The 15,803-nt window shown below is 38.5% G+C and overlaps 1 protein-coding gene across 2 annotated transcripts in view; it reads right to left on the bottom strand.

The window, feature by feature from the left end:
* Positions 1-15,803, bottom strand: part of FGL1 (fibrinogen like 1) — a 45,475-nt gene that overhangs the window by 4,532 nt on the left and 25,140 nt on the right. For both annotated transcript variants that reach the window (XM_025393875.1, XM_025393876.1), the window contains exons 4-7: positions 13,585-13,765; positions 5,795-5,954; positions 5,452-5,549; positions 4-92 (exon numbers count right to left, since the gene is read on the bottom strand). In XM_025393875.1, coding sequence (XP_025249660.1) covers positions 4-92; positions 5,452-5,549; positions 5,795-5,954; positions 13,585-13,765 — 528 coding nt within the window. The remainder of the gene's footprint in view (positions 1-3; positions 93-5,451; positions 5,550-5,794; positions 5,955-13,584; positions 13,766-15,803) is intronic.

The following is a 15,803-nucleotide window of genomic DNA, read 5'->3' on the forward strand; positions in this document are numbered from 1 at the left end:
TACCTTTTCATCTCCAACTTTGAAATTCTTATATTGTGCATAACGGCTATTTTTTTCAAAATCTGCAAGGTCGATTTTTAAAGTGTAGTCTTCTAAAAATGAAACAAGAAATTACGATTTTTAAAAATGCGTGACATGACACGGACTACAGTGGATTAAAAATAATTCACAGCTCTATTTTACTTTTACCATTTCCTTTGGCCAAGAACCGGTTTTCAAGGATTAAACAGCGACTCCATTGTATTTATAACATGAACATTTTATCGTGTAATGTATTGTAAGAAAATGATGGATACAATATGAAATTTAAAAAATGTCTACTAGATCTCTCAGAGGTAAAAGCTAGTGCAATTCTCTTAATAATGAACAACAGAAAAAATGAGTCATTACTTAAATCAATCTAACAATGAAAGGACTGACGTTTTTACGTTTAATAGTTTGTCCTCTTTTTCTTGATTTCAGTAAGAATGTTGATCTTGAACGTAAATGGCAACTATTAATGACATCGTGTAATTTTTTTGTAGCTGAGCCACTAGGTTTGTAAAATGTAGTTGCCATTACCTGCATATGCCCGAACTTGGTTATTTTCCTGATAGCATAAAAGATCAGCCAGCAAACCCTTTAAGAATAATTTGAGGAAGAAATACGAATCCTAATTGTTATCTGAAAACCTTCCTTTGATAATAGCTCATAAGATCAAGAGACTAGCATCAAAGTTTATAGAGTGGATGTCATTGGAGAATTTCAGAGACAACAAGGAAACATTCCTGAGAAATGCTGTACCACCAATATTCTCAATGGCGGAGATGATGATAATTACTGGAAAATACACTGACATCAATGACTCTGAGTAAAAAGGTATTTCTGAAGAGTTGATATCAACGTGTAAAAGCATTTTAAGAATACATTGGGGCCGGGCGCTGTGGCTCACGCCTGTAATCCCAGCACTTTGGGAGGCCAAGGCAGGTGGATCATGAGGTCAGGAGATCAAGACCATCGTGGCTAACATGGTGAAACCCCGTCTCTACCAAAAATACATAAAAAATTAGCCGGGCGTGGTGGCAGGCACCTGTAGTCCCAGCTACTCGGGAGGCTGAGGCAGGAGAATGGCATGAACCTGGGAGGTAGAGCTTGCAGTGAGCCAAGATCGCTCCACTGCACTCCAGCCTGGGCGACAGAGCGAGACTCCGTCTCAGAAAAAAAAAAAAAAAAGAATACAATGTATTGGGTATATATTCTCTTTTATATATGCTAAAGAATGATATATGATGACAGCAAATCTCTAAACATTAAAGATATACTTTAATGACTGTAAAAATTCTAGGTGATAAAAGAGCATTACGTTTTTAAAATGATTAAAATAGTTGCTACCTTCAAGTAATCTTTTTATTGTTGTTGTTCCATTGTTTGGAAATAACAAAGGCTTCCTTTTTCAGAAACAGAACTCTTGTCTGGGGCACTGAAGGTTATAAATCAAATTATTAGATCATATGTGTTCTATCCTCCTACTTTGATAAATAAGATATAACAATGACCTGTAAGGTCAGGTTAGAATTTAGAGCCTCACATTCCTTGGAGTTTCAAGCCAGACCATGGAGGCACCGGGAAAGAGAGTCCCTGAATAGTCCTACCACCTAGGTCGCATCTATGGTTGGCCTCTTCTGTCTTCCCACCCCCATCTCCATCACTTATAGCAAGGGGCTTTGGATCCCCTTGTGGATATCTGAGGCTGCATATTCAAGCTCTATTCACACCCAAGGTGGGTGGATTACAGGGTCAGGGGATCGAGACCATCCTGGCCAACATGGTGAAACCCCGTCTCTACTAAAAATACAAAAATTAGCTGGACATTGTGGCACATGCCTGTAATCCCAGCTACTCAGGAGGCTGAGGCAGGAGAATTGCTTGAACCCAGGAGGCAGAGGTTGCAGTAAGCTGAGATTGTGCCACTGCACTCCAGCCTGGCGACAGAGCGGGACTCCATCTAAAAAAAAAAAGCCTTTCTTTAGCCTCCCCTCAAGCTTAAGGGTGCACACACCAGCAGCAGAAAAGGACAGACAAGAGAACAGCCTGAAGGAGTCCTATAAACAAACGCAAGGCTGTGGGGCAGGGAATGCTGGATTCCTCATGACTGGAGTCCCTTTAAGAGGGGATGCGGGCCTCTTGGGCTTGTTAATTTAGCACCACAGTTGCCTTGCCCCAGGGAGCTCTCTCAAGGTAGTAAAGGTCACGTGAGACAAGACTGTAGAGTGTATAAGAGCAGCAAGGCAGGCTAAGTCAACTGTCTTTAAAAATACTCTGTTATAGGCCAGATGCGGTGGTTCACACCTGTAATTCCAGCACTTTGAGGGGCTGAGGCAGGCAGATCACTTGAAGTCAGGAGTTTGAAACCAGTCCGGCCAACATGGTGAGTCCACCGTCTCTACTAAAAATACAAAAATTAGCTGGATGTGGTGGTGTGCGCCTATAATCCCAGCTACTCAAGAGGCTGAGGCATGAGAATTGCTTGAACAAAGAAGCAGGGGTTGCAGTGAGCCAAGGCAGTCCAGCATGGGCGACAGAGCAAGAATCTGTCTCAAAAAAAAACAAAAAACAAAACAAAAAAACAAAACAAAACAAAAAAACCTCTATTATAGAAGAGACATAAAGTCTCAGTTTTTTGGCTAACCATTTAAATGTCTCTGTGTTCAGTAAGTAAACAAATTACATTTACCATTTCTAAATCAATTTTATGGCCACTACTTGTAGTCAAGATTTATGTAGTGGGGATAAAGCCATTCCCAGAGGTAATTCATTAGCTATAATGCTCTCATAATTAAAGAATGCAGAGACAAAAGCACTGCCTATTGTCTGGGTTATTGGGATACATGACTGTGGGCCTAGGTACTGAAAAATACATTTTTACTGCTATGAGATTAGCCAGCCTGAGTACCAAGTTGAAATATGAACGGGAACAGGTTTGTTGGCAAAGTTCCTCTGGGCAAATATGTACATCATAATACCTTGAAAAATAATAAGTTTGAATTTCATATATTTAGAAAGAGCCAAGGGTTACTGCTCTGGGGTTTTCATAGTTTCAATAAGAAACCAGACAAATATCAATGTGCAAATTAAACAGAAGTTGGTATGGCAAATTTTATGTATCTGGCGTAAAACACTTAAAACTAGAATAATAGATATGTTGAAGGAAAGGAAGCCTTATATAAATTTGGAGAGCACTGATCATAAGAAGGACATATAAAGAAAGTATAAGGTTTCTAGGATTACTCGTCCTGTCTAATGTTTATTATTCTAGTGTCTCAAAGAACTTTATAACCATAATCCTACTACTATAAATATAGAAACACCAATAGCTTTCCAGAACTTGGGTGGAAAAAATGAACTCTTGTTTTATTTTAATTAATTTATTATTATTATTATTATTATTATTATTAGAGATGGAGTCTCACTCTGTCATCCAGGCTAGAGTGTATTGGCACAATCTCGGCTCACTGCAACCTCCGCCTCTTGGGTTCAAGCAATTCTCTTGCCTCAGCCTCCTAAGTGGCTGGGATTACAGGGATGAGCCACCATGCCTGGCTAATTTTTGTATTTTTAGTAGAGACAGGGTTTCACTGTATTGACCAGGCTGGTCTCAAACTCCTGGACTCATGGGGTCCACCTGCCTCGGCCTCCCAAAGTGCTGGGATTACAGGTATGAGCCACCATGCCCGGCTGTTTTATTTTTAATGCAATTGCAGTGTAACTTAGCATGCTTTCTTGGGCATTACAGTTGCCTTTTATGAAGGATTCAGGATAAGACTTGAGTGGGACTGATGGTAATCTCAGACTACAACAGAGGTAGGGAAGATAATGGATTGGAGCAAAAGAACATGGGAGACAGAAGCTTGGAAAATTTGTTATCAAAGCAATGACATTTTAGACAAATATGAAACTCTAAAGATAAGAATTTAAAAGTATATAGGGAGAATTGTCCAGATGTCTGCTATTTACTTTGAAATATATATACAGCAAAGATGGATTGATGGATGGATTGAGTAATGGGCAAATGGATAGACACGTAATAAAAACAAGCAAAGTAAAATGTTAATGTAGGATACAGGTGATAGGTTGAAACTTCTTTCAAATTGATTGCATCTTTGAAAAAATTTCAACATAAAAGATGAGAGGTATGTGGAAACATGGACATTTCATATATTATGGTATTTTATTGGAAAAATAGCGCCAGTTCCCCAATTTTTCACCTCCCTCTCATAATATGTCTTCGTAACTCCTCCCATTGTTTATTTCCTTTTTAAAAAAAGTCTGAGCTGCCCCTGTAATTTGCTTTCACCAATAGAAGAAAAATGATTCCGTGCCAGTTCTGAGCCTAGATCTCAAGAGACTTACATACATCCACTCTTTTTTCTGGAACTCTGCGTGTGCTACAAGACCAAGTCCAGGCTAGCCAGCTGGAAGATAAGAGACCCTATGGAGCCCGGTGGAATCCTTCCATCCTAGAGCAGCAACTTCAATCAGGAAGTTGATTGCACATTCATAAGCAAGCCCAGCCATGATCAGCAGAGCCCAGCCCTGATCAGCAAAATCACCCAGCCAACCTGCAGATTTGTGAGAAGTAATAAATGGCTGTTGATTTTAAGCCACTAGCTTTGAAAGGGGATTGTTACACGGTATTATTGTGACATTCGATAACTGATACAGTATATATAATCTTCAGGAACTCAAGGCATCAAAAAAGAATAATTATGACATTTTGTATCCTTTTCAGAAATAGAATATCTATATATTCTATATAGATATATAGATATATAGTGATATATATGATATATATCTATACATCTAATATATAGTGATATATATCTATATATTAGATTATATATTATGTATATAGTGATATATATCTATATATCTAATATATAGTGATATATATCTATATATCNATATATATCTATATATCTAATATATAGTGATATATATCTATATATCTAATATATAGTGATATATATATCTATATATCTAATATATATAGTGATATATAGCTATATGTCTAATATATATAGTGATATATAGATCTATATATCTGATATATTTAAGCTACTGGCTTAAAATCAACAGCCATTTATTACTTCTCACGAAGTATAGATATATATATCTATATATCTATATAGACTATATCACTATCTATAAATATCTATATATCTATATATATAGATATTTCTCATACATATATATGAGAAAACAATTCCCCCAACCTAATTCTAGTTTTTTTTTCTGTTGCTAATTTTAGGCAGCCACATTTTACATTTGGGATTATTGCCCAAAAGTTATCACTACCATCTGTAAATCATAGCAATTATTGAATTAGTTCCATTGCCTATAATTTGGTTAAAAAAAAATTGTAGTGTTGTTTTTATTGTATTCCAAATAAATTTGACATCATTCAAACCTTACCTTGAGTGGTCAAGAAGTGAAGATTTTTATTGCCCAGCCAATATTCACCATGTTTTTGGACAAAATTTCCAAAGCCATTTTCATAGTCATTCCATCCTCTAAAAAATGTAAAGTGGAGGCTGATTTTAGCAAACTCCATTTGTGGTACCAAAGTGAGCACCACCCACCCCATGCTACCACCACCCCCAATATTTTCTTGATTTGTTCATTCATTTTCAGTATTCTTGTTTAGAGAGAATGAAATTCTGTCTTATTAATAGACTTCAGGATATGATCAAAATATTTGACTTATAAATCTCACATTTGCTGCTACAAATAAATTCTTATGTCATAGTGAGCACACCTGTTAAAGTTCTCGCTGCCATCAGATCGTCTCTGAATTACAGTCCATCCTCCTCCATCGGACATGTCGCAATAAACAGCAAATTCTGCTGGGCTCTGGAGAGGTTTGATTTTGTAAAATCCACTGAGCTTATATCCATCATTGAAAATCTCTGAACAATCTGTTTTTAAAACAAGGTAATATAATATTCATTATATGTCTTTTTTTCCCCTTGCGGAGCCTCTGAATGAGACTATTCAATATCACTGGAGACGGATAACACATGGTATAGAAATCAGCGTTTTAAAATTGCATCTTGTACATCTTCCAGTGGATATGAGGAAAGTTTTCTTTTCTTGGCTACTAGTTGCCACCTGAATCTGTGATATAATCATGGAGGAAAAAAAGGGAGTGAAGTAAGAATCTAGTTTTTTGTTTGTTTCTTCTTTTTTCTTTTACTTTTTTTTTTTTTTTTTTTGGTAGAGATGGGGAGTGTCTCTATATTGCCCAGGGTCTTGAACTCCTGGCTTCAAGCAATCCTCTTCTTCCACCACAGACTCCCAAAGTGCTGGGATTACAGGTGTGAGCTACCACGCCTGGCCTAGTCTCTAATTTCTGAGTTTTGTAGAAAACAATGTTAAAAAGCAAGTTATGTGTAATCTGTTAACGACAGTATATTTAGGTGGAACTTACAGTTTTATCAGACGGAATAGTAAAATTTATGTCACCCATGAATCTAAAAATGAAAGCAGAAATATTAACACCAAACAACTAAGTTACTACAGGTTATCTTGACTTAGAGCATGAGAAATCATGCTGGACATCTGAAAATGAACCTGAAATAGTAATCTTCTCAAAATCTTATAACCTCTTAGCCTCATTAGATTTTTTATTAGCTCACTGAAGTTTCTAAAAGTCCATAGATTCTTAGATGTTTTTGCTAAAAACGGCAAGCTTCTGCTATTTGTTTCATCCCTTAATTCTTTTTTGCTGTGGTATTTCTTTGAACACTGAAGCAAACATGCTACCCCTTTTTCACCAAAAAGTGATATGTTTCTTTTTTTTTTTTTTTTTCCTCCTTTGAGACAGAGTCTTGCTCTTTCACCCAGGCTGGAGTGCAGTGGTGTGATTTCGGCTCACTACAACCTCTGCTTCCCAGGTTCAAGCAATTCTCCTGCCTCAGCCTCCCGAGTAGCTGGGATTACAGGCATGTGCCTCCACACCCAGGTAATTTTTTTGTACTTTTAGTAGGGATGGGATTTTGCCATGTTGGCCAGGCTGGTCTCAAACTCCTGAGGTCAGGCAATCCGCCCACCTCGGCCTCCCAAAGTGATAAGATTACAGGTGTGAGCCACCACACCCTGCCAAAAGGTGATACCTGTTTCTTAAGCCACCTGAGGGTGATGTAAATTAATACCCATTGGGTCTCACCTAGGTTGATCTGTACAGACTTAGAGAATGTGGCAAATAGAGACCTCTCTATTGTTTAGATGCATAGCAAACTGTCTTTTAGGATGAATGAACTAGTGGCCACTATAAACAAATAGTCTTAAGAAGAGCCATCTACAAACATTTCAATAAAAATATTATGACATCATCAACTTACACTTTTACTCCTGTCGCTTTGTGAATTTCCTTTTTAAAAATTTTTTTTCTGATTGGATAATTCCATTCTTGTAGTATATTTTAAAGTTCTTTTTCATGTTCATTGTTTTGATACTAAGTTGCCAAATGTATAACTCTCTCGTTTTGTTAGAGATAAACTATATTGCACATTAAGTAGGTTGAATAGGCCATAGAAATCAGAAGAGAAAAGAAAAGAAAGAACCTTGGTCATTTCATAAAGCCTTCACATGGCTGGGACTCACCATATACTACTGCTTTGGTGAGATGTTTACCTTTGTAATGATTTAGACTTTATTCATATATTTATTTTCAACATTCAGAAGCACAAGTGTTCAAATACATGCTAAATTACAAAAAGGATCCTGTTTTGGCGATTAAACAAGAAGCAAAACAATGAGAAAATGACTATCTAAAATTAGTTCAATGCTGTTATAAGGTTTACATCATGTAGTCAAGTGTATAGCACAACACTTTTATTAAAGTAAGCAGATTTTAGCCCTGTTTGGAAAGAAGCTTTTTGCTTACATTTAATTTCCTACGGAAGAGCTGAATACTAAAGACTCACAAAGGTCAAACTCTTTTCCAGGCAAATATGGAAGTGATTAGCTATAACATTTGCCTCTGGAAAACTTAGTGAATATAGAGGTTTCAGCCAACATTTTCTGCTTGTTATTATTTTATGCTAACTGCGAGTTTGTTATTTTTTTGGTCTTGTTTTTAAAATTTTCCTTCTCCCCAGAAGAAAATGCCAAACACAATTTAAGAAAAGCTTTCGGCTGATAAAAACAGTAACACAACAACAAAACCCCCAACAAGTAAATAAACATTAAAGCAGCAAAAAAGCACCAGTAGTTCAACTTGCTTGTAGCTAACAGGTTAAGAAGCCTGCTTCGGGAAATGTGACTTAAACTGTAACAGCAGAAAGTTTGAAAAATGTAGAATTTAAGATATTAACTTGATATTTAAAATGGTGATTTTCAAAATGTTCGGACCCATTCAACTCCCTGTAGAATCGGTAGAAGAAAAACAAGGTTAAAGAGTTTTGTGTTCATGGGAGTTTTTTTTTTTTTTTTAAGAAAAAGAATTTTGAATATTTACATAATATTAGAGTGAAGCCAAGGCGTCCTGCCTTCTGTTTTGACGAACACTGTATTAAACTGGGTGATGTGCCTCCTTTCTCTGATCATGCAGAAAGCAAGCTATGTTGGAAGGCTGAATGTTTAAGCTCATAAAGTGACATGACAGCCTGCCAAATGGGCTTTTTCCTGTTGTCTCAGGATGGTGGCTGAGGCTCAACGCTGTGAACCGAAGGCACGAAGTACCCCACATTCTAAACACAAAAAGAGGTCAGCTGCCACTCCCCAGAGCATGCCGGGATATGCCAGAACTGGCCCTGCTACCACCATCCTCACCTCTAGGCAACATAAGGAAAAAAATAAAAGGCTAAAGGAAGGTGGGTACATAGTAGGTGTATGTATTGATTGGGGTACATATGATATTTTGATATAGGCATGCAATACATCATCATCACATCATGGAAAATGAGGTATCCATCCCCTCAAGCATTTATCCTTTGTGTTACAAACAATTCAGTTCTGCTCTCTTTGTTATTTTTAAATGTGCAATTAAGTTAATTGCACATTGACAGAATGCAATACTCTTGTAGGGTAGAGTGAGTGGGCTCTCTCCCTTGAAAACAAGGATATGATAATGTCCATAGATAGCTGGCATTCATTGAGTACTTCTTTTGCTCTACTGTGTTAAATATATTAACTCATTTAATTTAATTAATTAACTTATTTGAGAGACAGGGTCTCACTGTTACCCAGGCTGTAACAGAGTGATTGTGAGTGGCGCAATCATAGCTCACTGCAGCCCCAAACTCCTCCTGCAATCCTCCTGCCTCAGCCTCCTGTAGCTGGACCTGCAAGCATGCACCACCAAGCCTGGCAATTTGTTGTTGTTGTTTGTAGTATTAGGGTCTCGCTCTGTTGCCCAGGCTGTTCTTGAAATCTTGGCTTCAAGTGTTCCTCCCACCTTGGCCTCCCAAAGTGCGGGGATTACAGGCATGATTCATGGCACCTGGGCAAAATATATTTACTAATTTTAATATATTTTAATCCTCACAACAAATACACAGCATTCTTATCATTCCCATTCTCCAGATGGGGAATACGGGAAACACAGAGGTTATGTAATTTGCCCAAAGGCTGCAGCTAGCAAGATTTGCAGGTGGACTTTGAAATCGAGCTTCAGAGTCAACACCTTAGGCCACTTTGTATCCCGCCTCAAGACACTCATGCAGAGTGGGGGCTCCTGCAGAAGGGGAGATGGTGGAGCAGTGGCCTTGTCAACTGAACAGTGGTGGTGATGTCAGATTTTTGTGATTGCCACCAGTTAATATGAAATTGATACAGTAACCTTTGAATTCATAATTCACTAGCATCCACATGCTTAAAAAAAGATAGTTTAGGCCAGGCGCAGTGGCTCAAGCCTGTAATCCCAGCACTTTGGGAGGCCGAGGCGGACGGATCACGAGGTCAAGAGATCAAGACCATCCTGGCTAACACGGTGAAACCCTGTCTCTACTAAAAAATACAAAAAAATTAGCTGGGCGTGGTGGCGGGCGCCTGTAGTCCCAGCTACTCGGGAGGCTGAGGCAGGAGAATGGCATGAACCTGGGAGGCGGAGCTTGCAGTGAGCTGAGATTCGGCCACTGCATTCCAGCCTGGGTGACAGAGGGAGACTCTGTTTCAAAAAAAAAAAAAAGATACAGTTTAATGATATGCTGTATAAAGCCATGTGGTGTGGGCATTGTTTGCACAAATTGCTAGGTTGTGTGTAATTGGGTGTTTTCAACCATCAGATAAATTGGAATTCAGAAAATAACTAATTTAGTAATAATAAAGCAACTTGTAACTCAGAACAAAAAATTTATATTTCTACAGATTATATATATATGAATATTTAATTGTTTTAAATTTAAGGACACCAAAAACATAAACTTTGATGTGAGCAAGTTCTTATATATTTTATATAATATAATATGTATTACATTATATTTTATTGCAATTTTTATGTTATATATTTTGTTTATTATCTGTTGTTAGTAGGCTCTCTAGTAGTTTTTGCCTATATGTTAAAAATGAGGAACAACTGAACTATATTTATATTTCATATTTTAGTCACCCTTTTTCTCCTTCATGCTTAATATATGAAGAATATTGTTAATCTACTGAAATTCTGATTTTTTTGGCTTTTATATCAAAAAACAGTCATCTAGAATTCCTATCATCTGTCTTATTATAACAGTCTTATATTTATAATAATTATAATGCTTTATCTGAACCATCTCTGTATGACTCTTCTAACTCCTGCTTGTACAGTTAATGCTTCTGACCTTGGCATTGTAATTTCCAAGTACCTGATTTCTTGCCTTATTCCGTGGTGACCCCTTGCTTCCCAAATCTGTTCCCCAGCGGTGTCAACACAAGGACTGGATTTTCAGCTCTTGATATGATTTGGATGTGTGTCCCCACCAAATCTCATGTGGAGTTGTAATTGCCAGTGTTGAAGGGAAGGCCTGGTGGGAGGCGATTGGCTCATGGGGGTGGAGTTCTCGTGAATAGTTTAGCACCATCCCCCTTGGTACTGTACAGTGAGTGAGTTCTCATGAGATCTGGTTGTTTGAAAAAGTGTGGCACCTCCTCCCTGTCTCTCTTTCTCCTGCTCCTACCATGTGAGATGTACCTACTTCTGCTTTGCCTTCTGCCCTGTTTGTAAGTTCCCTGAGGCCTCTCCAGAAGCAGATGCTGCTATGCTTCTTTTACAGCCTGCAGAACCAGGAGTCAATCAAACTTCTTGTCTTTATAAATGACCCAGCCTCAGGTATTTCGTTATAGCAGTATGAGAACGGACTAACACAGCACTTAAGCCTCAGTCTTCCCGTGACAGGTTGTAGAGGCCTGGGAAGAAATATCTGATGAGCTGCCTCCTGATTAGCTGTCTCCTGCCGTGATTGGCCCTTGAGTCCGTGTCAATAACCTGCTCGGAATGTATTCGAATAGACACCCTGAGTCTTGGGCTTGGTTTGACATTTGGAATAATGGTGCTCTGCTTTCTTCTACCAGTTCCTTGCCCTTGAGACCAGCTTTGTAGGCACTTTTGGGATCCCTTAATCTGTATGCTCATCCGTTGAATGATAGTCCGTTTCCTTCCCAAGCCCATTTTTTCCCGAACTATCCCTGGTTCCTCTTGGCTCCAGAGGCACAGACAGTCTTCATGCTATAGCCATCCCCACTACTGTAGACCAGTGACTCTGGCCTCTTTCTGATCTCTAAGGGCCAGAGGTAGGACGGTTGGATCAAGATGCTGGTCAATAGAGAAGCAGGAGCCCAGGGCGAAGAGTCTGAGCAGAGGGAGATAACGATGTTGGTAGAGAAAAAGGGAGTTGTTGTGTTTTTTCTTTTGAGACAGTCTCGCTTTGTCGCCCAAGCTGGAGTGCAGTGGTGTGATCTCGGCTCACTGCAAGCTCTGCCTCCCGGGTTCCCGCCATTCTCCTGCCTCAGCCTCCCGAGTAGCTGGGACTACAGGCACCCGCCACCAAGCCCGGCTAATTTCTGTGTATTTTCAGTAGAGACGGGGTTTCACCGTGTTAGCCAGGATGGTCTCGATCTCCTGACCTCGGGATCCGCCCCCCTCAGCCTCCCAAAGTGCTGGGATTACAGGCGTGAGCCACCGCGCCCAGCGAAAAAGGGAGCATTTTAAGAGCCTCATGCACTGCGGTCTGAGCTAGCCAGGTGCCCTGAAGTATTTTATTGAAGCATAGGCTCTAAGTTTCTCACAACTCCTATATCCGACAATTGTATGTTTAGAAGCAGAAAATAAAGATGTTTCTATTTCCCATAAGATTGGCATCTCTTTGACCTCTACAGTCTTTCAATTCTGGTCAAATAGATATCTCAATTTATATTTGCTTATCTTGCTATTCCTCTCCCAATATATTATCTTCCTTTCATTCATGAATATGAGGATCTACTATGTTCTAGGCACTCTAATAGTCAACACGGAGATAAAAGTACATTAAACATCATCTTAGACCTTACAAAGTGCCCAGTTAATTGACCACAGTAGACTCATAACCAGAAATTACAATGTAGCATGGTAGTGCTTGAGTAGACATATGGACAAAGTGCTCTAGCTCGCATTGTTTTTGTTTCTGGCAATCATTGTTTGTTTACTCTAAAAGATGCCTTTTACTTCTGGAGGAATTCAAATGAACAGTTTTCCATAGAGAATAATGATATGGGCAGCAATGTGTGTAATGTGTTGCCAGTTTAAAATCATTCAGTTTCTCGGGAGAAATACTGACCTCATCAGAAGGAACATTATGAAACCAATAAATATACCTATAAAAAAACTACTGTTTCATTTTCCTTAGTAATTCTGGTTCTTTTTCCTTTCTCTGCTCCTTTATTTTTTACCTTATTTGCCACCCTAATGCACATTAGGATTTCAGAAGGAAAAACTGCATACATGTAACAAGGAAAGATACACAAACACAAAGCTCAAATGCAAAAATTCCCAGTTGTAATCTGCCATGTGTACACTAGATTTTTTTTTTTTTTTTTTTTGAGACGGAGTCTCACTGCGTCACCCAGGCTGTAGTGCAGTGGCACGATCTCAGCTCACTGCAAACTCCACCTCCCAGGTTCAAGTGATTTCCTGCCTCAGCCTCCCAGGTAGCTGGGACTACTGGCACCCACCGCCACGGCCAGCTAATTTTTGTATTTTTAGTAGAGACAGGGTTTCACCATATTGGCCAGGCTGGTCTGGATTTGCTGACCTTGTAATCCACCCACCTAGGCCTCCGAAAGTGCTGGGATTACAGGTGTGAGCCACCGTGCCTGGCCATGTACATCAGTATTCAATCTATTGTCCTGATTTCTTATCAAATAATATAAATTCTCAGATATTTAACGTTCACATTAAATGCCCCTGCAGAGATAGAAAAAAGTAGTGCGTGAAAGAAGACATTTAAAATTGATATAATGCTTCATATTGCTTGTTACTGAAATAGGAAAAGCTTTTTAGCAAAACCTGAAGCAAACAAATAACTAGCACCATCATTGCATACGGGTGTGTAATGTAATTTATTGAAACACTTAAGAAAAGTCCATTCTGACCTGCATACTGCCTCTTGCTTCCAAGATCAATGACACTATTCTCCTCTCCTTTATCAAGAAACTGGACTTCATTCTCCTGCAAAAGCTGCTTGATCTTGACCTGTTGCTGTTTGACCCGGGTCTCAAGCAGGCGCACCTGGGCTCTGAGCCGCACCTGCTCCTGGGCACAGTCCTCGAGCGCCTGCAAAACAGGTGAGAGGAGATGAGTATGCATCTCATATTCATGGGAAACAAGTGCTTTTTAAACATTTGGATAAATCAGTGATTCCGTTTTGTCTCCAATTCCCGTTTCAGAATATTATTCCATACAAAAAGTGGTTTGAAAAGTTCTCATACTACCTGCTATTTGAAGAATTGGAAATTATGGCTTATGCCAAAACTCCTGGACTCAAAAGATCAAATAATATAAAATAATCTGAATCACTATGCTAGGAGCTTTATAGTTGTCTCATCTGATCCTCATAACAATTCCATGAGGTAGGAAAGGGCTCAGTGGGTAAGCGGAGGTGGGATTCAAATTCAGTTCAAGGACCATGCTCTCAATCTCTACTTGACATTGCTTACGTGTTTTCTAAACAGCAATGTGCTTTACAGAAGTTAATTGTACCGTTGGCATGTAAATCCCCATAATAAATGAGATTTTTGAATGGCCCTCTGGTATAAATACATTTATATATTTATATTTATAATATAACATATTTCTATATTATATTATGTATAAATTTAGATAATATATTTATATATTATATTTGTTATATCATATTATATCAAATATATGTATATATAATATATTTATATTTATATATGGTATACATATACATATGGTGTGTATATATGTAGTATATATACATATATATGTAGTGTGTGTGTGTATATATATTACATCTCCCCTACCTCCCATCTCTAGGTCGAAGTCATGGAACCTCTCCCAGCCATTTTTCTACGATGATTTCTCCCTTCCCCTTTCCCTTCCTCTTTCCTTTCCTTTCTCAGATGCTCTCCCAGACATTTTTTTCTAGGATGATTTATCTTCTTTTCTTTCTTTCCTTTTGTTCTTTTCCTTTATTTTCCCTTCCCTCTCTCCCTCCCTCCCTTCCTTCCTTCTTTCTTTCTTTCTTTCCTTCCTCCCTCCCTTCCTTTCCTTGCTGCCCCTTCCTTCCTTCCTTCATTCCTTCCTTCCTTCTTTCCTTCCTTCCTTCCTTCCTTCCTTCCTTCATTCCTTTTCTTCTTTCTTTCTTTCCTTCTTTCTTTCCCTTTACTTTTCTTTCTTCTTTTCTTTCTTTCCCTTTTTCTCATCCCTAGGTCCAAGACACGGAACCTCTCCCAGCCATTTTTCTAGGATGATTCCTTCTCTCTCTTTCTCTCTTTCTGTGGACAGAGTCTCGCTCTGTTGCCCTGGCTGGAGTGCAGTGGTGCAATCTCAGCTCACTGCAACCTCTGCCACTCTGGTTCAAGCAATTCTTGTGCTTCAGCCTCGTAAGTAGCTGGGATTATACAGGTTGTGTGCCATGACACCCGGCTAATTTTTGTATTTTTAGTAGAGACGGGGTTTCGTTTTGTTGCCCAGGCTGGTCTCCAACTCCTGGTCTCAAGAGATCCACCCACCTTGGCCTCTCAAAGTGCTGGGATTACAGGCGTGAGCCACGGCGCCGCCCGGCCTCTCTAGGATTCTTTCTTACTTGCTCTTGTTATTCTCTCCCTATCACTCAGATTTATTCACTCTGAGAGAGTTATTTGCTTAGCACCTTGAGTCACATAGGCTAAAAATTGAACAGCAAGAACATTTTATGGTGTCTGGGTCCTGTGTTGTTTCACAATAGTGGGGGATCAATTGTGGTATTGTTAAACATAGTGCACTATGCAATTTTAAAATAACTGAACAGATCACAGCTCAAGTATGTCCAATTTTTATAAGACTGTATATATATATTTAGTAAGCTTATTTAAAACCTAGGAGTTTTCTTTCTCTAAGATCTTTGAATGAATGTTTTGTCTTTTTTATTTACAAATGAAGGACAACACAAGTTCGATTTTTCGAATAATCTGGTTAGTTTTATACTTTTCAATATTGAAAAGCCCAAGGTTAATTTTAATTACTATTGACAGTTTCAAATTTCTAATATTCCAACCAAATAACTCCAGTGAATTTTTAAAAATTACTTATTTATTGTAAATACTTTTTATTTAAAAAAATGTAAAGCACTTTTTTTTTGTTTTTG

Source organism: Theropithecus gelada, chromosome 8 (assembly GCF_003255815.1).
Source record: "Theropithecus gelada isolate Dixy chromosome 8, Tgel_1.0, whole genome shotgun sequence".
NCBI lineage: Eukaryota > Metazoa > Chordata > Mammalia > Primates > Cercopithecidae > Theropithecus > Theropithecus gelada.